This window comes from Drosophila montana, unplaced genomic scaffold, assembly GCF_035044405.1.
Source record: "Drosophila montana isolate Dmon_TW-CO22-7 unplaced genomic scaffold, ASM3504440v1 contig_3281_1, whole genome shotgun sequence".
Lineage (NCBI taxonomy): Eukaryota > Metazoa > Arthropoda > Insecta > Diptera > Drosophilidae > Drosophila > Drosophila montana.
Genome location: NW_026998165.1, coordinates 41,276 through 64,655, shown reverse-complemented (window position 1 = coordinate 64,655; position 23,380 = coordinate 41,276). Strand labels below are relative to the sequence as shown.

Here is a 23,380-nt window from a genome sequence, read left to right as displayed (position 1 = left end):
CCAATTGTTTAGTTTTAAATTGTATTTATGTTTCATATTTTTCATTAATTTAAATGTTTGCAAAACGTATTTTTATAAACCTTTGTACGCGAACTTTCCTTAGCCTAAGCCTAGCCAGCATATCCTTTTACTGCGTGATAAAGGGATTGGCTATGCTTTCGACGCCGTCCTGCGGACAGATGAGCACTAGCGCTGTGCCGCGGCATACAACAAGACCGAGACTGCGTGTTGAGTCTTCGGTCAGTTTGTAGGGCTCGTCCGAATCACGCAAATACTCCACGGTGTTGTCTAGCACCAGATTTAGGAGGGCATCGTAACCTTTTAGTATGCCGGACGCCTCGCGACCACCAGCGAATTTGACGCGTATTTGCTTCTCCAGATATTTGGATAGATCCAGAATAGACTCCTTGCGGCGCTTCTCCTTTCCATCGTTGTTGCCACCTGTCTAGGAAGCGATAAGCAACTAAATATATTATCTATATAATTGTTTAATTACTTTTTTACCTTTTTATCAGCCATTTTATCTTAATCGTTTGCCGGTTTCACAAACCAGCACAATGTTTATTTATCGATATCGATAGGCAGCGTTACAGCGTAGCCACATTAAGTGTCGGCAATCGATACTTTGCAATGATAGTCCATCAGTATTTTTTTGATTGTTTTATCGGAATTAAAAAAATACTAGCATCAGAGGGCCGTCCAGCGATACATCGATAAATTCGAATTTTAAATAAAAAATTAAATATATTAATTTTTATTTGGTGTAATATTATATTATTTTTGAAATAAATGTATAGAGATTAAAAGCCAAATGCATATGCTGTTGCACTCAGTACACCTAGTCGAAAAATTAAATTAATCGACTGTGACAGCAACTATCGATGACGTATTATATTAATGACATCGTAAGCATTTCATCTCTAGGGCACACTCCATTTTGTTTTCTCACGATACCGATACCGACACGACGCTTGAGAATAGTTTTTTGTACAAAAAAGTCGTAATTTATTAGTATTAAACCGAGCGACTTTTCTTATTCAAGTGTTTAAAGCTAAGTTCATATAATGGGTCGTAAAAAGAAGAAGGCCTCCAAACCCTGGTGCTGGTATCCTTTTTAAATAAATCAAATGAAAATTTTACAGTTCTCGTTTCGCCTTTACGTGTGCGCTGCGAGCCTCGCTAAAAAAAATTTGTATCTACTCACGCACACACACATACTTATGCATTTATATAATGACGAGTGTTGTTGTGGGAGTCGGTAACGCCGAAAAACTACAAAAAAAATCTTGTTCTTTCCTTAACCCATATAACTAACTAACTTAGGTACTGCAATCGCGAGTTTGACGATGAGAAAATTCTCGTGCAGCATCAGAAGGCGAAACACTTCAAGTGTCATATATGCCACAAGAAGCTGTATACCGGTCCGGGCCTCTCCATACATTGCATGCAGGTGCATAAGGAAACCGTGGATAAGGTGCCAAACTCGCTGCCAAATCGCTCCAACATTGAAATTGAGATATTTGGCATGGACGGCATTCCAGCGGAGGATTTGCGTGATCATGAGCGTCAAAAGAATGGCGGCAAATCCGACTCGGATGATGATGAACCGGCTGCCAAGAAGAAAGTTGAATGTGAGCACCAAAATTGTGCAACAAATTATTTAAATCACTGGCTGCAAACCATAAAGTAAAAAAAAAAGATATCGTCTGAAACTACAAATTGCAATTGCGGTTCGTGCATTGTTTGCAGCCTTGCTTTAAATACATACATTTGAATTGTAGCTTCCAAACATATTTTAAATCAGTCCAATTCATTCAGCTACAAGACTCCTGCCGTTTGTTTTAAGTGTCTCATATCATCATCTTCCTTGCAGATCCCATGTCTGTGCCGCCGCCCATGATGATGCCACCCAATATGATGCCGCCACATATGTTGGGTCAGTATGGCATGGGCATGATGCAGCATATGCCGCCATTGCCTCCATACCCGATGCCAATGATGCCGCACATGATGCCACCGCGACCCATGTTCTCAGCAGCAATGGCAACCACCTCAGCGGCAGCTGCCGCAGCAGCCGTGCATCATCATCAGCAACAACAGCAGCAGCAACATGCCGCTGCCATGGCCCAGCAGAAACCCACGTTTCCGGCATACAGGTTGGGCTTAAATAAATACGTTGTTTGTGCGGCCATAATGTATTATGTATTATGTTTTTGCAGTAACGCCACCATAAGTGCTCCACCTACCACCAATAGTGCTGGTGTAGGCGGTGGTGCGGCGTCAAACGCTGCGCCCGCGCTTGCACCCGATCTACACAATCAGGGACGCCCGCCAAATGCGGCCAATTCGAGCAGTAGTGGTGGCAGCGGCGGCAATGGCAGCGTTGTAGCCGCAGTTAGCACAAAGATAATGCATCCGGCGGAGGATGCCAGCCTGGAGGAGTTGCGCGCACGACAGCCCAAGTATCAGGCGCGTGTAGCTGCCGGATTGGTTGCAGCCGCTTCAGCGCCCAAAAACAGCAGTCCAACCATGAATAACAACGGTAGTGGTGTTGCTGGTATTGTTGGCATTGGTGGCATCGGTGGTGGAAGCGGAGGCAGCGCTGCCTCATCAATGCCTTCAACGCCGCCACCGCCTTCACTGTCCGGCATATCGCCAACGGGCAGCTCTGCCGCCGCAAACGCAATCGCTGTCAGCACGGCCATCTCCAAGGCACAGGAAGTGAGTTCTTATCATAGTTATAGAAACCATAGTCAATATAAATGAGCAGACGCAGACGCACAGACACCGACATGGACTTGTACAAAAGACAAAAACACACAGACACACAGACATTGCGAAACACTTGCAACATTTAATATACATATATATACATTTATATATATATATATATATGCATTACAATTCAGATGCAGATCTACAAAATTTGCTGAGACTGTGTCGTGTTTGACGCGTTGTGCATTTTAACAATTCCAATTATAAATCCACGCAACTATACGCTGGACATTATATAGTTTTATTTTTCTTATTATCGCATATGAAGCGACTTTTGGTTCAATTATTTTTGCAATTTCGAAGAATGCGTGCACGACCACAGAAAACGGCCGACAATGGAACACGGAAAGAGTTATACAAAAAAAAAAAAAGAAAAGAAAAGAAAAGAAAAAGAAAACAACATAAAAACCAGATTAACAATTTAGCATATAGTATGATATATGTCTGTACAATTTTTTAATTAAACATACAAATTAATGGCAACAAAACTGAACGGCGGCTTTCAATTTTAACACCAAGTTAAGTCAATTTAAGATTTTAAGAACAGCAACAAAAAAAAAACAAAATAAAACTAAAAAAAAATATTGCAGCGGCGAGCGCGCATTTCGAATTTGCAAAGATATATACATATATCTGAACTGTGATCACAGTTCAGAATGCCTAGCGAGAATCTTAAGTTTCTGCTTGGTTTAAAACAAAATACTTCCCAAATTTATTTACAGACCGCCGCCCTGGTGGCCGTGGCACAGGCGCACGCGCACGCACAGGCTGCGCAGGTGGCACAGGTACAGGCCGCGCACGCGCACGCCCACCACATGCAGGCCCAGGTGCAGGCGGCTCAGGTGGCTCAAGCCGTTGCTGTGCAGCAGCACCAGCAGGCTCAGGCTCAGGCGCAGCAGCAGCAGCAACAACAACAACAGCAGCAGCAGCAGCAGCAGCAACAACAACATCAGCAACAGCAGGCACAGCAACAGCATCATCAACAGCAACAACAGCAACACCAGCAACAACAGCAACACCAGCAACAACAGCAACACCAGCAGCAGCAACAACAACAAGCGGCGGCCCAACAACAACAGCAACAGGTCAAACAACTGGAAGATCTCAATCGTGCTGTCATGCTGCAACAACTGCAGGCGGTGCGTCAATCCGGAAATCCTGGCGCAGCTGCAGCGGCGGCTGCTGCCGCTGCCGCGGGGCTGGGCATGGTAAGTGTTAAACTGTGGCCAGCGCTCTGTACAGCGCTCGCTGCCAACAACGACATCTTTTCCAATTTGACTAAAATCCTTGAATGCTGTATCTCTCAATTTTCTCAAAGAAACAAAAAAATAACTACTTTTAACTCGTTCTCTATAACGGTGACAACTATTGTACCCAACCATTCAGAATGTTTGGGTCTGGCCACTTTAACTGTAGCGGCTAGTATCGATTTCTACTATTTTTTTGACCCTGCAGTGTAGAGCTCATCCTCATCATTGTCACAGCTCATTTGCAATTCATTTAATTTAAAGCGCAGATATAGATGAGTCATTAAAATCTGAACTTTAAACAAAGGTTGTATACGAATGAGAATTGATCGACAATTGTTATAGTTATAAAACTGTTTGCGAGACAAATATTTGCCTCTAAAGATAACTCCAATTACAGTTTACATAAATCTCTTTATTATTTAAAAACAATTATTCTCTAAAAAAATGTTTCTCAAATGTGATAATCTGTGGTAAACCTCTTTCTTTTATATTCTTGTACATTTTCTATAATGGAGATTATATTTTCCCTATATTTTGTCTTTAAATTTAAATTGAAATTAATTAACATATTTACTACAACTCTAATAATTCCTTTCTTGGGTTTTAGTATTGTACAAGTAAACATTTATATTTTCAATACTTTCTATCTTAATGCAATTCTTACTATAGTAATTTTTATTATCATGCAAAATGATATATTATCTCGAACTATCTATTAAGTCGAATTCTACATCTGTTTGCTTTTTCATTTACTTTTCCCTAATTTTTTGGAGATCTCTTTAATGTCATTAGATTTGATGACATTGACAAAATTTCTTTTCCTGGATCTATCAACTTCTGCTCGTATACAACCCGCTTAGGGTATTCGGGGCTGCATAAACTGTTCCTAACATCTACCTCTTAAGTATTCCACCTAAGCCCCTATTTCCTTCGCACATTAAAAACTTAGTCGAGCTCTAGCACAGTGACCATCTATTCTAATAGTGACAATATTCTAAGTAAACAAAAAAAATCTATACATATATCAATTTGAAAAGAATCTAATGTTGCAGTAACAAAATTAAAGTTAACATTACAATTGCAGTGCAGTACAGTTGAGTGTTGATAAACAAAATGCCAGTTGCAGGGCCGACAAACAGTTCTATACTACAGTATGTATTTTTGTACACTTCACTTTTCATTAAAAAAAAAATAAAACAAACAAACAAAAAAGTAGCCCCAAATGCGAATTACGAAAGATAAGTAAATGCCAAAATTCCATTATAATATGATATGTATACAATACTCGTAATCGTACTCGTACATTACTGTACTTACTATGCAAGTATTACTCGTAGTAGTCTAAGCAAGTTCCTTCCAATAAAAAATAAAAAAAAGAACACCCATCCATCCACCCCCCAACAACATAAGCATACTTACATACCCCACATTACAAACATTTACCCACCTAACCACTCCAACCAAAATGTTCCCCATCGACTATGATATCTATAGTGATAATGGTAATGCAAATGAAAGTTCCATAGTACGTACTGCCTTGCAAGCACATTAACGTTAAACGTCAACGTAAGCGTTAACGTCACGTAACGTAATGTTGAGAGTTATTAACTATGCAAGCCATGTAAGTACATTTTGTATAATTAATTCTATTAAAATTACTTTGAACTTGTCGTAATGGTTGCTGCGTTGGTTGGTTAATTGATTGATTGATTGATTGGTTGGTTGATTGATTAATTCATATCCACACAAAAAAAAAAAAAATACTACACACAGCATTAAATATATAATATATTTAAATGTATTGATATCTATTTAAAAACACACACACACAGAACATACACACACTCACACACAACAAATCTATTTAATCTAAATGTTTTTTATCTGTAAATTGTACAATGTATTTCCATACCTTCGTATCCTACACAAATTATTACACACATTTTTTCATCATCTATGTTATACCTCTAAGCGCAACAGACTCCTCTGTGCTCGTACATCCTCCTTCTCTCTATCTCGCTATACATACCATATATATATATATATATATATATATGAATATATATATCTCATCAAAACTAACACTTTTAGTTGTTCTATCCAGAAATTGTACACTTTACAAAATACACCTAGAGCTGGTACCATCTGCGCTTTTTATACTACACAATGTTGCAGTACAATGCGATTTTGGTATATTTCCGAAATATTAGATTCATTTTTACTGTAAATCGAAAAAAATGCCCTTGTTTGCTCGCATCTTTCTAACTGTCCTGGAATAGAGCTGAAAAACGAGATACATTTTAAATACCAGATTATTCTTATTTATTTTTAATACATTTTTATTATTTTTTACATTTATTTTTAAAATTATATAGTTCATTTACAAATTAGTCGTATCCTTTTTTATAGGTGCTTTTTTTTTTAATTTTGTGCACTCGCCCTTAAAGCGTTTTAATTAGGGGTACCCACTGTTTGAATAATATATATTTTAAACCTGAGATCAATACTTTTATTATACATTAAGCTTATTAAATTGTTAAACCATTTTTGGTGGTGCTCATAATTTTTATTACAAATCAAAATTTCGTTAAAGAACTCGCTGTCGAATACATTTTTTTATGTATCAATTTTTTTAAAATTATTTTGGATTATAAATTAGTTAAGTATTAAAATTGATTATCCAAACGTTGGTTCTTCAGCTCTATTCCATAAACATTACTAACAGTATTACACAGTTATACCTATATTACGCCTCGTGGCGACCACGCCCACCATATCATAGCTAAGTATAAAACAAAAACTATACCTAACTATAAACAACGATTTAAAGTATTGGAAGTTGAACTCGACAAACGTTGCCTGCCTGGTTAGTAACAGATTTGGTTTTTTTTTTTGTTGAAATCTCTTAACGCAAGACAAATATGTATGTATCCAAAATCCAACTATTATTATTATAATTTGTCTTTTAATTTGCTTTTTATCTGTACTATAAACATAATATTGTTCAAAAATCATTTGCGAAATGAACGGCGCGCGAGAGAAACTCTCTCATGAATTGTTTTGCCAAAGTGTTTTTTAAGGTCGAGATCGTAACGTAACGATCGGCCTGCCCTCCCCCATACCTACTCATCGTCGTCAGTTCAGTTTCCGAATTGTAAGTACGTTTCTTTTTTAACCAACAATTTAATTTTCTATCATAATATCTATATTTATTTTCAAATATGTATTTATTTATATTTATTTTTTATGATAGTTTTCTAATTAAAAAACAAAAGCAAATTGTTTGCCACAAACAATATAAAAAGGAGAAAAGTTGCTCTCTTTATCTGTCTCTCTCTCTCTCTCTATATATATATATATATATATCTCATTGTAACATTGTAATGCGATGCAAAAGTTTCGACAACAACAACAACAACAACAACAACACACAACAGAACACACATCTATTTTATTCATTTAAAGAATAAGTACGCAAAAACCAACTTATTATTAATATACTCCAAATACCAACAAGAAAATCAAAACAAAACAAAAAAAAAATCCATAATTAATAACAACTTAGCTAATTTTGTGTACAATGGCTTCGATATACACACCCAACACGTCCATCAGAATGCAACTAAAACACTTTAATTCTACCTCTCTTCCATGCTCTTCTGTATCTTTACGCAACGCCCATCTGGTCCACAATCTGCAGATGCAATTGCCTGGTCATATGCAGCTAATGCAGCCAATGCTGCGACCCGGAACTGTAGCCATTGGACCTCACGGCGCCCTGATAGGTGGTAACATGCTGCGTCCTGGTCCGATGCCCGGCATGCCAGCAGGTGAGTACACTCCATCAATCTGTTGGTAACTGACAGGCTGACTGATTGATTGACTTACTGACTAACTGATGGGTGATGAACGCACAGCCGTAAAGATCTGTGAACATTATTTTGAAGATCTTCTGAAGATCTATCCAAATGAAAATGATGGTCAAAGTCTGAGAAGGTGAATCTTCAGGTTTCGTCAAGTTCAAATTCGTGTTCAATTCCACCGCCACCAACTTTGTATGAATCTTTCCATGCGGCTTAAGACTCTTTCCCAACATCCTTATAAAAGTTTATTAAAGACTTGTCACACATTTCCTTATTGCCATCCTGGGGTGGAAGATGGGTTTAAACTTTTAGGGGGATGCTCCATTATTTTTATTTTTGTTTCCCCTTTGTGAGAAATGGGTGGAAATGTGATGTCTGAGTTCGAGGGAAAAAGTTGCCCATGCAAAGCCGGCTACACCCGCAAGTAGAAACACATGTATATATTTATATATATGTCTGAAAAGAAACTCGAATTAAATGATCTTACTTGCAGGTTTGCTGCCCATGCAGGCGATCGGATATCCTGGCTTGCCTGCTGGCGCGATGCCTATGCCGGGCATGGGCGTCATGCTGCCCGGACATCCGAATATGTTGCAGATGATGCAGCCGCGATATAGATGATGCCTGCCCGCTGCTGCGCCCGGACTCTTGCAGGCGCCAACGCAGACGCATCCACAGCATGTGCGTTTTCAGCGGGCTGGATTGCCGGCGCTGCATCCGCAGGCTCATGCGCAGGCATCGCTGGTGGGTTTGCCGCTGCCGTTGCTGTTCCATGATTGAGAGGCGTGGCCGCTGCAGATTAACAAAAACTACAACAACAACATCTAGTGCAAAGAAAAAGCAATCACAACAACTGCAAGCAAGTTTTCATACTCAAGCTACGCAATTCCAAAGCTCTTTTTTAAATGTATAACAGTTTTGAGACACACTCAATACGTACACACACGTCACACAGTCACAGGTTGCACCCACACACACACACATACACACAGATACACTAACAGCAATATATGCGTAGTAATACTTTATATATGTACGAATATCTCCTAGTTGATGCACCCAAACATTGCTTTTCGTAATTGACCAAATTCTTAACTTTTCTACCATATATTTTTTTTAACATCAATTGGTTAACTGGTATGTGCACTCTCTGCCTTCTTGCATAACAACATACTTCATATTTGTCAAAACACTAATCAACACTGTAACAATTAAACAACACTACGCTGTGTACGTGTGCGAAGTGAATCGCATTGCATCGCATCGCTTCTCATCTGGCGCTCTCTTTGCTGGCACGCGGTTCCCTTTGCTGTACTCTTGCTGTAGTTCTTACTCTCTTTCGCTCATATAACTCTCTCTCTCTCTCTCTCTCTGTATCTCTCTAGTTATATTTGTAACTGTATTTGTACAATACCAGCAATTTACATAATACTTTATTTACTAATATAATACCATAAATAATGTATTTTTGTTTACATTCTTTTCATTATTTTTTCTATATAAATATTTTTTTAGTTACATTTAGAGCTCTGGGGCTCAAGCATTCGTACGCCCCGTCTAATTTATAGCCTAAAACAAAAGAAAACACGTATGTACACGTTGTTATACTCGCTCACTCACTCTCTCTCTCCTTTTTGCCATGTCTTTATTCTCAGATAGAAACGAAAGCGTACGCTCCCCCCCCGGGTAAGAATCGGGCAATTATTTAAATACATTATATCAATACATATATTGTAATATTGTGTGCGAATTTGTATTGTCTGTGCGTAGCTTTTTTTTTAGTTAATTGTCCAATGTGCGATGCTCCACAACTGTTATACACACTGTTATACAATATGAATATATGTAACCCATAACTGCATTTATGTGCCCCTTTTCCCCTCCGACCTGTGACACAAAAACCAAAAGATAAAAAAAACTGTCGTCTTTCATCCACTCGTTAATCGTTACCCGTTATCCGTTACTCGTTACTCGTACTCGTTAGCCGCTGACAAAACTACTCGTAAGTTATGTACAAATTTTTATTCAACAAGAAAAAAAAAGTATTTGTTTTTCGTTTTGAACACACGTTGTTTCGTTTTGGTCAGCATCAATGCGATGCGCGCAGCCCACAATCAGGTATCTACATCATTTTCTTTTATTATTCATTTATACATAATATCCTAAATAATTTGTCTTGGTTATGGTATCGTACTAATCAAAATCAAAATCCATTCAAAAATCAATAGTTATTAAAATAGTTCTTTCAACGTTTCCAGTTAAATACCGCACATTGTTAGTAAGTACATTATACATTATAGTTTACTATTTGTTTCGATCTATATAACTAGCAATCCATAGTTAGTTCCTTCGTTAATGTAGTGCTCTTCCATTGGTTCACAGACTCCATAACTTTAGCTTCCTAGGCAACAAAAGTTTAACACAATCAGGCTGAGGCTTTATTATAATAGTGGCTATTACTCAAGTCCAAATATATAACTACGTATAATTAGATATTTAGCTGCTAAGTTGTTCACTCAATTCATTGTTTTTGTATTGTAGCTTGAAAATCGAAGGGTATAGTACACTATATATATTTACATATATAAATTGAGTTCTGGCATGTTTTCAGAATCGGTCTGAACAGAATACTCTTTCCCAGTGTTAGCCTAGGCTAGTCAAATTTTAGCAAGCACCGCCCCCAACCGCCCCTAACTACCAAACTACCATATACACTAACTTGTATTTGTAACTCATACTATCCTATATCGTATACCTATATATCTATATATATGTAACTGTAACTATATAGCATAAGCGTAAGCAATGACAAGTGAAAAAACTGCCACTTTTGATGGTTTTGTACCGTTTGTTTGGCCAGTTTAGCGCAAAATTGATGTTGGACTCTCGGGTCTGGCATTTTCGCCGCATCGCTTTCCGATGCCCCGCCCCTTCCCCTGATCCAGTGGGGCTGGTGGTGTTATGCGATGTTAGAACGGCGTGCTTCAGACGAGTGTACCTCAATGCGGGACAGACAGAAGTCGGTAATTGATTGGTGGCTACTTACACACACACACACACACACACACACATGCACATACTCATAACTACTAGTTAAGTACTTGACAAGAACTATCGTATCTCTAATTGTGAACGCAACTGTAAATATATTTTTGATGGCCGCGTTTTGTAACTGTTTTCTTAGTAAACATTGTTAATGGATTTTTCATAATACCCAAATCTATTCATTCTATTATTCTTATTTTGATTTATTGGTGACGGTCATACTTTGTTTATTTAGCTGAACTAGTTTATTATTATACTCTTGCAGAGATTGATCATCAAAAATAGCATAGGCACATACAAATATATATACTTTTTCGATGTTAATAGCCGCTACTATATAGCTATGTCCGTCTATATCTGATAGTTATTTATAAAATTTTGCATAGTTCCAATTGTTTGGGAAAAATCGATCAAAATTTGGCGCTCGTTTTTTCTCTTTTTTTAATATTTCGATGAGGACATTTTTATTTAGATCGGACTATTTAATGATATTTCCTTCGATTGGTTAACGAGGCTTTCGTAAGAAAATCTTTGTCTGGCTTATAAGATATTTATATATATTAAAATCTCAAATCCGCCTTCTATATCATAAAGCTCATATCATTTGTTGTTTAAAAATTTTTTTATTTAGATATATAAATTAAATTTTACATATGCGCGCTGTTATTTCCCTGCAAGGCTATTTAAATTTCGGCCATCCGAAGATAACTTTTCTTAAACGTTTCATTTTTTTGATCTACAATTGTAAACTTTGCGATACATACTACTGTACCATATATTGTACAATAACTAATTGTAAGCTGCACGCGTTTATTTGAAGTACAAAAACCGTACTAGTTTCTTATAGGTGTGTGTTTTATCTTATACTTCGAGCCACCAATGTCTGTCCTTAGCGCTGGGCGACACGCGAGTAGCTGGAAAAAGCGCAGACCTCAATATACACTCAACACTCTATACCCTACTAAAAACAAACCGTAATTGATCTGCGCGTCCAGTCGAAAGCGTGTCACATTAATTTTGCTGAGCGAAAAGTTCCCTGCGTCCAACTCTCTCTCTCTCTCTCTCCCAAATTGAGTGCGTGTTAAGTCCGACTCAACTTATCCCTTATCCACACACACACACATATACAACCCTTTTTACGACGCAGGCGATGTGCTGCCCCCTGTTTTTTTTACTACCTCTCCCCCCCGCGCCTGGATGCACATCACAGTTGCCAAACACAACTGTTGGACTTTTCGGTCCTTGTCTTGCAAGAGCTCTAATACTTATATATCTCTATACACATACACACACACTCACTCACTCAGTAACATATACACACACATACCGCAGGAGGCGTTCACGATGACCACGCCCACATCATTTGTAAAGCTTCGCAAGCGCAGGCATCAAACAGTTTGTGTTTTTATTGTTAATTGTGATTAAAATTTTTCTTATGGATTGTGGATTTTGCTATTTTTGATGTCCCCTAATATGTTTTTCGCCCGATAACAATTTCGATAATAATTTCGATAAATATGCTTTAAAAGTTAACGCGGCGGCGTTCAACAATCAACAAGTCTAGTTTAAACCTTTGCCAAAGATGATTTTTGTGCGCCGCCTCAGCGCACTTTCAAACTCAAGGTATATCCTATATGTCATATTTATATATGTAAATTAATTGATAAAATAATACGTTTACAAGCTTTGATTCGTTTTTTCTTTTTTTTTTTTGGTTGCATTTAACTAAAGCCTACAAAATAAGCGTATTTTTGTAATGTTTTTGTTTTGAACATGGCTTGTTCTTTCTGCTAATTACAATCTATAAACAATTTACTACACAAATATTTAGCTAATGCAATTAATATTTAGTGCAAATGCATAAAATCAAAATAAAAAAATTAAATACATTGCGTATGTTAAAAGTTTTAAATGTTGTAAATGAGTAAAGAACACAAAAAAAAAATATACATTTTAGCGTTTGTACAAGAAATGTTTCTACCAAAAAAAATATATATATAAACATACACAACATACTTTAAGCATAACAACAAACAAGTTATATAAGCAATAGTTTAAAAGTCCTTTTAAACGAAAAAAAAAAACAAAAACAAATCGCATACTGATAATATTTCTAGTTTAATGTTTTGATTGTTCTCTTCTTTTTAAATTTAAATTAATTTATTGAATTTTAATAAATAAAATTTACTCCTTATAAATGTGTTTATCAGCCTGAAAGTTGGAGCTGTATTATAGATTATCTATCGATATAGATTAGTGCGATCTGCGAGTGAAATACATCTCAACTCGGGCGGAAAATGGGTGGAAGTGAGCTACAGCTGCTTCACTTCCACTACTCGTGGGCGTGAAAAACTTTCTCACCAATATTTGTAAATGAAATTGAAGCGAATTGGAAGAAAGGTAATTTCTAATATATAGCTGCTATTGGAACAATCGGTCTTAAGCTAGACAATATCAAATTTTTATATTGTGAAGGTGATTTAGTTTTTAGAAGCCTGAGCATAATTGTTCTGGAATATTTTCACTGCTCTCATCAAACGCACATTATGACTGGCTGCAGGTTAAGAGAACCAGTTTGAAAAAAAACCCAAAAACTGCTTGACTCATGGGCTACTCCCCGCAGATGGCTGCGTCAGGCTGGCTGCGATTACAATTATATGATTAAAGCCGATAGATCTGGCATTTTCAGGCCTGTCGCGTTATGTGTGGGACATGTTTCAGGGGCTTGTCTGCAGCAGGGCCAAAAGCAAGAGCTGATAGTCGTGGGAGTATCCATTATAACTGCGAGCTGTTAATTTGTTACAACTCGACATTTGATGGAACCGATTCCTGTAACGCCAACTGAGAGACGGCCAAAGACTGCACGCTTATACATGAATGCGATAGACTGACTAATTTCAAGTTCACTGGAATTCCAAAGACGAGGCGCACACACAGCTTCAAAGACGGTTCCATGCTGGCCCAAGCTCGGCATTAGTCGGCATAACTCTCGGGTTTGTCTCACTGGGCTTTCAGTTTCGTTGCGAGCGTCGTTCATGTCGGTTGTGTTTTTGGATATCTTGTGCGACAATTTGAAGGTGTGTGTTTGTGTGCTTACTGTACTCGCCATAGAGCGTTAGTCAAACAAGTTAAAGATTGGCTCAAATCAAACTGAATCTGGCAAAACAAAAGACTTAAGACACAAACTTGCAGGCGAATGTGCGACAAAACGTTTGCATAACGACTTCCACGCCCCTTAGCCCACTAACGCCTTTGCCTTCAATTGTCGTTAGTGCACGGGCTGTTGGTTATTCATTTGGCCAACAAATCGTATTAAGTAATTTTTTTAAAAACGCCACCAGTGACTAATTCAGAGCAAAAACCCGCTAAAAAAGTTGATTGTTATTCAGGAGTTGCCAATAAAAATCGCTAAAATCTTAATTTTGTCCACCAGTAATTAAGAACCCAAGACCCAAAACAACAAAAATATAAAATAATATTAATGAGTCTCAAAGACCGCACATAAAAAAAAAGCCAATGGCTGTTACATAGCCAAAAACTTGAATTTTTCAGAGCGTTAAACGAGTATTTGAAGCCGACTCGCCAAACAAAAGGCCCAAAAGCGAATATGCCTGAAAGCAAGACTCGCAAAAAATGCTTGTAATAAATTATAAAAAAATAATAAAAACAACAAAAAAAAAAAAAAAACAAACCTGACCAGAACGTGCACTTCAGAAGCAAAATAAATATAAGAGGGCAACATAAGTACAGGCACTCAAGCCATGACTCGAGTGTTAGACAGGCACATCAGTCATTGAGTTTGTTAATGGCCCTGACGAGACGTGCGAGAAGAGCCGAAGATCTGAGTGACCCAAATGAATGCCAGAGCTATCTAAGCTACATATCTTCTAAGTGCTGGCATAACCTCAAACTTAAGCGTGATCTAAGATGTCCGAATGTTCATAATATCTAAGCTTATCTTTACACTTACCTAAGGGGATTCTTAATTTCGAATTATTCAGACATATATTTCGTAAGATTCTGCATAATCGAAGAATTGAGTCATCAATTTTGGTTTTAACAGCTACCATATTACTACACAGCTCAAACTTAGGATCCTAACCATAAATTAAATACATGTTTTTGAGCTTTGGTAGTTCTTTATGAGTTACAATTATGAAATCAAGCCTATAAAGCACAAACTTTCTGGGTGTTGCCATGATTAAAAGTTATCTCAACTTAATGTCGGAGTTACCAAATTAATCAATTTATTTAAAACATCTACTCAGTATATCATCCGAGGACCAACATAGCCTAAAATCAAAAAATCTGAGTGATATTTGCGATACACTGGATATATATAATTAAATTACAGCTATCTATATGTATTAAATTCCAGCACAGTCAGAGCCTTGGAAAGTTAATAAACGTAATTGTGAACTATTCGAAGTAAATACTCTTAAGTGGTTACATAACCTCAACCTCAACATACAAAAACTATCTGAACTAAATATTCCTACATAACCTCAACCTTGTCAACACGTTCACAAGTGATCCAATCTTCATATGCCTCCTTAATAAGCTTTTATTTCAGACCGGATAGTATATGATACCCTTGATAAAGGCTTTCTTCTCTAATATAGAGATCTAATAATCCAAAGTTTCAGCATAGACTTGGACTTCTAACTTATAATACTGTTATTATAGTTAGTATACGGTGTGGTTAATTATAGTATTGCCACCGGACAGTAGTCTTTAAAGAACTAAGCGAACTTACTTAGCTATATACAATTTGATAATGATTTATAATTTATAGTAATAAAACAAATATTTGTAGCCATATATTACCTTTACCCAGATGCATGCATTTTAGGGTATTTGGTTGGCAAGCTAACACAAAGCCGACAACCTCTCGAACATGCTACAATAGCCAAGACTCACTTTTGTCTGAAAGTTTCCAAATTGCCAGCTCAGAGAGCTAAATGACGGGGACAACTTTCAAATTGACTTTTGCACAACGGGGGCGCGGCTTTGGGTTTCGATTTCGGTTCGCTGTGGTATCCGGAGCTCCACTTAACTCAATCCAACTCGACTCAACTCGATTTTATGGCTATGTGAAGGTCAGCTCTAACTCGATTAATTTGGTCTATAACATTTAATATTGCAGCTTGAATATGGTAACTGCCTGTGCCTGGATTGTGACGGCAGCGCTGCTGCTGTGCGTGGGCTTGGCCGCGGCCAAAGATAATCTGCGTGTGGCCTACGAATGGCGGGAAATAGATTTCAAGTACGAGAGTCCCGATCAACGCTGGTCGGCCATAGAGAGCGGCGCCTTCAAGCCGGCCAATGTGATACCCTTTGGCCTCGAGGTCTATCGCCAGCGCCTGTTCGTAACTCTGCCCAGATGGCGCGATGGAGTCCCAGCCTCGTTGGCCTATCTTGATCTGAATGGTGAGTATTGTTATTATTTTATAATTAATTCAGGGGAAGCGGGCGTAAATTGCAATTTAGTTTATGCATAATGCTTAAGAATTGCTCCGAGCTGAAATCTCAGCTAGTGCATTGTCTTTTCGCGTGGGTTTTACGAGCTGTTTGGCTATAGCTTTGTATCGGATAGATTTGCATTGCGTTCGTTTCATGCTAGAGATGGGCGCGTGCCAATTTAGTTTTCAACACGACACGAACACGAAATAAAATTTAATTACTTGGGAATAGAAAAGTGGCCAATTGGCTGTTATATACTGGCAGCATCTCTTTGGCCAGGTTGCCTGGGCACTATTTTTAATTTCACTCTTTAAAATACTTTTTTTTTTCGTGTTAAGTTCGTGCCATGAAAATACGACACGTTGTCAGCTCTATTTCGTACACGGTCCAGACAATTTAGTTTTCTTGCATTCCCACTTGTTGCATTTAATTGCCTGAGGGTTGAGAATTCTGGGCGAATTCTCAGCGCGTCGCTTACGTAATTAATAAGCTGTAAAACAACAACAACAACAATAAAAGCGAGATAAACAAAATAAAAGATCTTTGGAATAGAGTAAATAAACAAATACACCTAATAATAAACACATTGATGGTGGGTGTATGTATATGATAGATAGATAGTATATACATGTATTTATCTATATACAAAACTAAGGTGTATTGTGGAGAGATGTATATGTAAACATCTGGGAGGAAATATTTATTCTCTTGACTCATCGTAAAGAAGATCATGTGTATATTTAAATCAATTATTTCCGATCGATTGCAAGGTATATCCACATACAGACCCTTAAGCGTTTTTCCTGCTTATTTTCATAGCAGAAAACATCTATAAGGTATATATAAATAACTTTATAACTAACCTTATCATATAGTTGTTGAAGCGATTGTTCAAGAACTGAGTTCGGATATCAAATAATTTGCCATATGAAGCTCAGATGTGTGGGTTAGTATAGGAGATATACTTATATCGTATATACATATATAGAAGTATTATATACATATATACTTATATTGTAAGTTTCAGGGATATGTTTGAAATCGGGTTTAATTTGGTTTCCTGTTTTTAGAACTCGGTTCCTTATTGCTTGATTGACTGCGTCACTTACATAAATCACCAAGAAGTGTGTATCAAATTTAAATCATATTAATCTTTAGCTCCTAAAATCTCTGGGCTTATACCATGCCACTGACACTGGGCGTAGGTAGCAATAGGCTGCTCTGGAGTACAAATGCTTTCTCAAAGTTAACTGCAACTAATCCACTGAGCATCACTCATTCGAGGGTATCACAAGTTGTACAATAATCGCGCTCCATATAAGTCAAAGCAGCTCAGTTGACAAACATGTCCCGTGTCCCATGAATCAGCGGCCAGTCGGAGGCATTGATTCACACGCAATTGGCTCGCAATTAGCATCAATGCAAATGACCAAAATCAAAACGAGCGCCATTTGTAGAGCATTCAACTTGGTTAAATGCGATAAATTAAACGTGTTTATTCGTATACTCTATACCCAACAGACACCTCATCCAAGATGCCGGTGCTGAGACCCTTTCCTAGCTGGGTGGCGCATACCCTGAGCGATACCGAGCCGGAGCTTGTCTCGCCATTTCGTGTCAAGGCCGATCGCTGTGGTCGCCTTTGGGTGCTGGACTCACGCATCTCGGGCGTGCTGGAGCAGACCAAGCTGTATGGAACGGCACAGCTGCTGATCTACGATTTGCACAATGATGATCTGTTGCGGCGTCACATCTTGCCGGCGGGCCAGAGCAAGCAGAGCTCCTTCTTTGGCAATCTGGCCGTGGAGGATGGTGACTGCGATAACACGTATGCGTATGCCGCTGATCTGGGCAGTCCGGGTCTGGTGGTGTACTCATGGCGGGATCAGGAATCTTGGCGTGTCCAGCATCATTTCTTTCATCCCGATCCGCTTGCGGGCAACTTTAGCATCAATGGCATTGAGTTCCAGTGGGACGATGGCTTGTATGGCCTGGCGCTGTCCAAGCCTCAGTCGGATGGCTATTCCACGCTCTATTTCCATCCACTCAGCTCGACCATGGAGTTCTCTGTGAACAGCTCCGTGCTACGCAACAAAACTCTGGCCACCTCCGGCGCCATTTATCGTGAGTTCAAGATTTTGGGCTCACGTGGCGTCAATGGCCAAGCGGGTGCTCAGTGCCTGGACGCGGAGACTGGCGTGCTCTTCTATACGCTGCCCAATCAGAATTCCGTGGGATGCTGGAAAACCACAAAGAGCTATAGCTCACAGGACCACGTCTACACCAACAACAACAATCTGATCTTTCCCAGCGACGTCAAGGTGGATGATCAGCAGCGCCTGTGGGTGCTGGCCAACCAGCTGCAAAGCTTCATCTACGATGAGCTATATCCGGGCAGCATCAATTTCCGCATATTCACGGCCAGCGTACAGGAGGCCATTGAGCATACGGCCTGCGAGGCGCCCAAGCCGCTACCAGAGCTGGTCAGCAAGCTGGGCGAGGTGATCAGGACAAATATCAGATTGAAGACGGCTGAGGGTTCGAACTCTGTTGCTGGCTCGAACTCTGCTGCGTCCGCTTTGACGCTGAGTCTGGGCGCCCTGCTGCTCGGCTGCTGTCTACAGCTGCGCTCCTGGCTTCTCTAAAGGTCAGACCCTTGTGTATACAACAACATTTCCAATGCGCTGTTATATAATTAAATGTAGTTTTCTAGCTTGTAGTTTTTGAATAAATATAAGACATTTATTTAGACACACATTAACAGCTCTCAATATTTGCCCAATTGCGCTTTTTCCACTGTGAAGACGTCATTGATGTCCAGCGTCGAGACGCTGGCCTGCGATTGCCCATCCTCGGGGCTGTCGGAGCGATTGCGCTGCTCATTCTTCAGTTGCAGGCGCTTTATGCAGTCGCCGCAAAGGAACAATGTTAACTGAAACGACAGTTTGAGATTGACATGGACAGCTACATTGCACAGATCCCAGTATATATATTTACATGCTCCAATATGCCTATGATGCCCAGCACTGAGAGGCCAAGCAGAAAGCCCAGAGAGCCGCCGACATCTGCTATAAACTGGGTTGTATCATAGCTGGGACGCTCTTCAATCATCTGCTGAAACAGAGCGGGCATATTAGCACTTCTACATATATAAACATTTTGAGGTGACATAGAAGGAGAATCGGAGTTGATCCTCTGTTTTTTTAAACGCTGTTTCAACAAAGAGGTAAACAAGCATATATATTGTGAATTGGAATTATGGAATGTTGTGGAATTAGATATATAAATTCATGAATATAATACTAAACGATCGATAGATAGATATATAATACTTAAAAATCGATAACAATTAGCATACCGATATCAGCTTGGTCGTGTAGTATATATAGAGTAAGGTGCGCGGTTCGGGCTGAGAAAAGGGTTTCCGGCTTTGTATGTAGGTCGTATAGATGCGCGACTCGCATGGCTCCAGACAGTCGCAGTCGTAATCATCGCTACTTTCGTATACCCTGTAAATATGAGTATATACTGTATGATAATGCGCAAATTTAACTATGAGACTGGCGCCTCACGCTTTGTAGTTTTCGATGAGATTGCGCATAGACTTCGTATTATTGCATGGTTCGTGATTAATCTCATGCATCCAGGGACCCGAGCAGTCCACCTCATCACCCAGATCTTGCCAGATGCATATCTCGCCGCACTAAGTAATAATAAAATAATGCCTGATGTATCAGAAATTCAAGAATTTAATTCGAATACCTTTAGATCACTGTAGCCCTCCGCTCTGGAGCAGGTTTCGGTGTGCGTTTCCACATTCGAAAATACCTGGCTCTGCAGTTTAATTTCAATCTCCTCATTGATGTTCACAAAGACATACTCCACGCGGCCCGAACCCTTCATGTTGATCTCTATTGGCAGCATGAACTGTAGTTAGCACTTGTTTGTACCAGAAAAGCAACCTACCCGTAAAGTTCTCGCGCTTGTCGTGGATGAACACATGCCAGCCCGCGCCAGCCGTTAGATCCACATCGCTGGCCAATTTATTGGCATTATGCTCCAGCATTAGGGAATAGCCCGCCGCCCTGGATACCCGTTTCATGGCCGTGACTGGACGCAAAGTGTAACAGCGACCCATATAAAAGTGTATGCTGCTGTCGATGGCAACATCTTGTGGAGGAATCAGAGGGTTCAGACTCAAGACATTGGATATATGCGGAGCTGCACTTACTATTCTTATCGCCATTCAATCCATATAGGTAGAATGTCTCGTCCTGTTCGAAGGTGCCATTGGCAAAGAACTCTTCAAAGGGAACTTCACCAAAAGGATAATCCATCCAACAGGTGGCATATTTGGGATGGGGACAATAGCCACGCGATATATTCTGTAAGTATAAGTAAACAATTTAGGCAAGGATTTTTTTTAAATTTTAATGAATCTAAAAAAATATCCATAATGTTTTTAATCGATATATTTATTGATTCTAGGCGTTGTCATCTTAAAAAATTTTGGGAATTAACTTTTCATAGACTTTAAAATGGCAAAAAGTGTTAAAAGAAAATGATTTTTCTTTAAATTGAATCAAAATTGAACAGAAAGAAAAAGTCGATGTGCCACTCTCATAGTCCTAGAACTGATATTGCAGCCGCACGCACATTCGCCCCATCGCCGCAATTTGCGACGTTGCTTGGGGGTTATCACGTAATTAGAAAGTCTTCCTTCAAGTTAGTTTTCGCTTTCATAGAACTGTAAACAGAGTAATCTGCATGCTTATTTTCTCACTGGAACTCACTGTTAAAACATCCTCTCGATAAGGCGGTTCGCGACAAAGTGTAATCGCAGGCATTTCTATGGTGTGATTGACATTATAATAGGAGTGCGTGGATATAGGCGGGTCGGATAACTTGGAGAAGCACTCGTAGAGCTGCACTATAACGATAATGCTGCAGACGAAGAGCACGAGATAGCGTATGAGCTTGGCAGGATCGCGCAGGAGCCAGGTTCTTAGCTCCAGCCAGTAGCCCATGGTCGGAGGAGGAGGTTAGCGCGCACGTAAAATTGAAAACAAAGTGAATGCCAATGTCTCCAATGTCCGTAATATCTGCAGAACCTGACATATCCGCAATATCTTTGGCCGGCCTGCAAAAATTCTCACAGTTGGTCATGATAAGCTAATATTGATTTATGCGGCTTGCAAAAGTGCGGTACACTCAGAGAAAAACGCAGCAATAAATGTAAGTATGTATTCAAGATTAATTTTTTTGAATATTAAACATTTCCAAATTAAAATGTTCTGTTCATTATTATTTAAATTAAGTTCAGGATTAAAAAAAAATTTCTTTATAAAGATATTTACATTTTTATTAAGTTTAGGGCTAGGAATAAGTTTCTATATAGAAAGTTTTAGAATTCTAGAAGCAAATGAAAAACCCTATATCTATTTAGAGTATTGTTTTAAGGAATTAAGGAATTCTGAAAGTTCTTTAAATATGAAGTTTATCCTCAACTAACGAAATTTGTATCTTATGCAGATTTTGATAGTAGTTGATTTTCTACTAGTTTCTCTTCAGTTTTTTTTCTGAGTGTCTCCACCCGCCGATAAGGGCGCCAGGTGCTAGAGCGTGTCTATAGCCAGATATTCGTACCCAACTACAACTGTAACTCATCAAATCGGCGTATCAAAAACATGTGTAGTGCTCGGCTTGATTATGGCCTTGTTTGCGATAGATTTTCATGGAGTTAACCACGCTTCGGGCGTTAAATTACCAAAACATATTCTTTATAATTGTTTACGATGTGCGCGCAAATACTCGTCTAACAGATACTCTTTATGGCTATGGGTAATATCTATGTCTGTGTCTATGGCGATGGGAAATCAGCGTTTTAGTAGGCATTTTATGGCTTTATGTGTTTATTTGTTGAATCATGGCAATTCATAAAAAGGACTACACAAGTGAGAGTACATTTCGGAATGGATGCATTCAGCAGGCGGACAAATCAATATTCACTATTCTTCAAGGTACTTACTCAAGAGCTTAACAAATTGGGCTAAGTCGATTTGGAAGAACGTTAAACCAAAGAAATAATGGTCGAAATATGTCTCTTATAGGTTGGTGAGTAATTATAATAATGAGCTCTGCTAATGTTATTTAATTCGAATATTTTCAGCTAAGCTTCGGAAAATCTAACAACAGATTCTGGCTTGCTAGGACTTTTTCCTTAAATAAAAGACTTTCTTTAAAGACACGTTATAACTTGATTTCAATCGTACCGATTTATAAAAACATTATTTACTTAAGGTAAGCCTTAATCTAAGAGAAAGTGACTGTGCCACTTATTATCCTTGATTTCGGCCATCATAGATAGACTAAAATCTATCGTATATCATTCTTAAGGACTTTTCTTAGGAAAACTTTTATTTGAATATTATTCGAAGACTTTTTGCTGATTTAGAGCAGAATCTAAAGATGCCAGGCTTACGTAAAGGCGTTCATGTATATATGTCTTTATGTATCTGAGTAAATATGTATATGCATATATGTATATATAATATATGCATATATACATATAACAGCTGTATAAATATGCATATATACTTATTTAGGATAAGTTATGACACCTTTGCCTTAAAATGTTTTGACCTTAGCTCTCTCTGAAGCTGATCGAATGCTTGTGATATATATGTGCCATGTACTAAACAGAGCATGTATCTAGTTATACCTTGAGCTTTACAATAATAACAATTGTGAGAAAAACAAATGAAAGGCAAGCCAAACAATGCGTGCGTATCCAGCAGAAGCCCCAGAGCCAAAGCATTCCACAATTGTGACGTTAAATCAGAGCAGAGCAAAGAATAGGAGACGAGACGGGCAGAGGGAAGGGGAGGGTAGAGCATTGCCGAAACATCAGTCGAATCGAGTGCGACCCACTGCTATACAAATATATATATATATATATATATGTATATGTATTGGCTATATACT

General features: G+C 38.6%; 4 protein-coding genes across 4 annotated transcripts; 2 read left to right on the top strand and 2 right to left on the bottom strand.

The window, feature by feature from the left end:
- Positions 1-4: 4 nt before the first annotated feature.
- Positions 5-640, bottom strand: LSm7 (U6 snRNA-associated Sm-like protein LSm7). Its single transcript, XM_064690684.1, has 2 exons — positions 505-640; positions 5-445 (listed from the first exon to the last, which is right to left on the bottom strand). Exons 1-2 carry the CDS (start codon positions 517-519, stop codon positions 128-130), a joined length of 333 nt encoding a protein of 110 aa, XP_064546754.1. The 5' UTR covers positions 520-640; the 3' UTR covers positions 5-127.
- Positions 641-927: 287 nt separating this feature from the next.
- On the top strand, positions 928-11,099 carry BuGZ (Bub3 interacting GLEBS and Zinc finger domain protein). The gene is made up of 7 exons (XM_064690680.1): positions 928-1,105; positions 1,324-1,631; positions 1,874-2,156; positions 2,220-2,721; positions 3,498-3,983; positions 7,726-7,855; positions 8,382-11,099. Exons 1-7 carry the CDS (start codon positions 1,065-1,067, stop codon positions 8,507-8,509), a joined length of 1,878 nt encoding a protein of 625 aa, XP_064546750.1. The 5' UTR covers positions 928-1,064; the 3' UTR covers positions 8,510-11,099.
- A 2,815-nt stretch (positions 11,100-13,914) lies between these two features.
- yellow-b lies at positions 13,915-19,153 on the top strand. Its single transcript, XM_064690677.1, has 3 exons — positions 13,915-14,010; positions 16,080-16,363; positions 17,918-19,153. Exons 2-3 carry the CDS (start codon positions 16,087-16,089, stop codon positions 19,039-19,041), a joined length of 1,401 nt encoding a protein of 466 aa, XP_064546747.1. The 5' UTR covers positions 13,915-14,010; positions 16,080-16,086; the 3' UTR covers positions 19,042-19,153.
- Positions 19,145-21,531, bottom strand: ppk17 (pickpocket 17). The gene is made up of 8 exons (XM_064690678.1): positions 21,190-21,531; positions 20,628-20,781; positions 20,363-20,566; positions 20,159-20,307; positions 19,969-20,099; positions 19,755-19,905; positions 19,394-19,507; positions 19,145-19,328 (listed from the first exon to the last, which is right to left on the bottom strand). Exons 1-8 carry the CDS (start codon positions 21,421-21,423, stop codon positions 19,164-19,166), a joined length of 1,302 nt encoding a protein of 433 aa, XP_064546748.1. The 5' UTR covers positions 21,424-21,531; the 3' UTR covers positions 19,145-19,163.
- Positions 21,532-23,380: the final 1,849 nt, after the last annotated feature.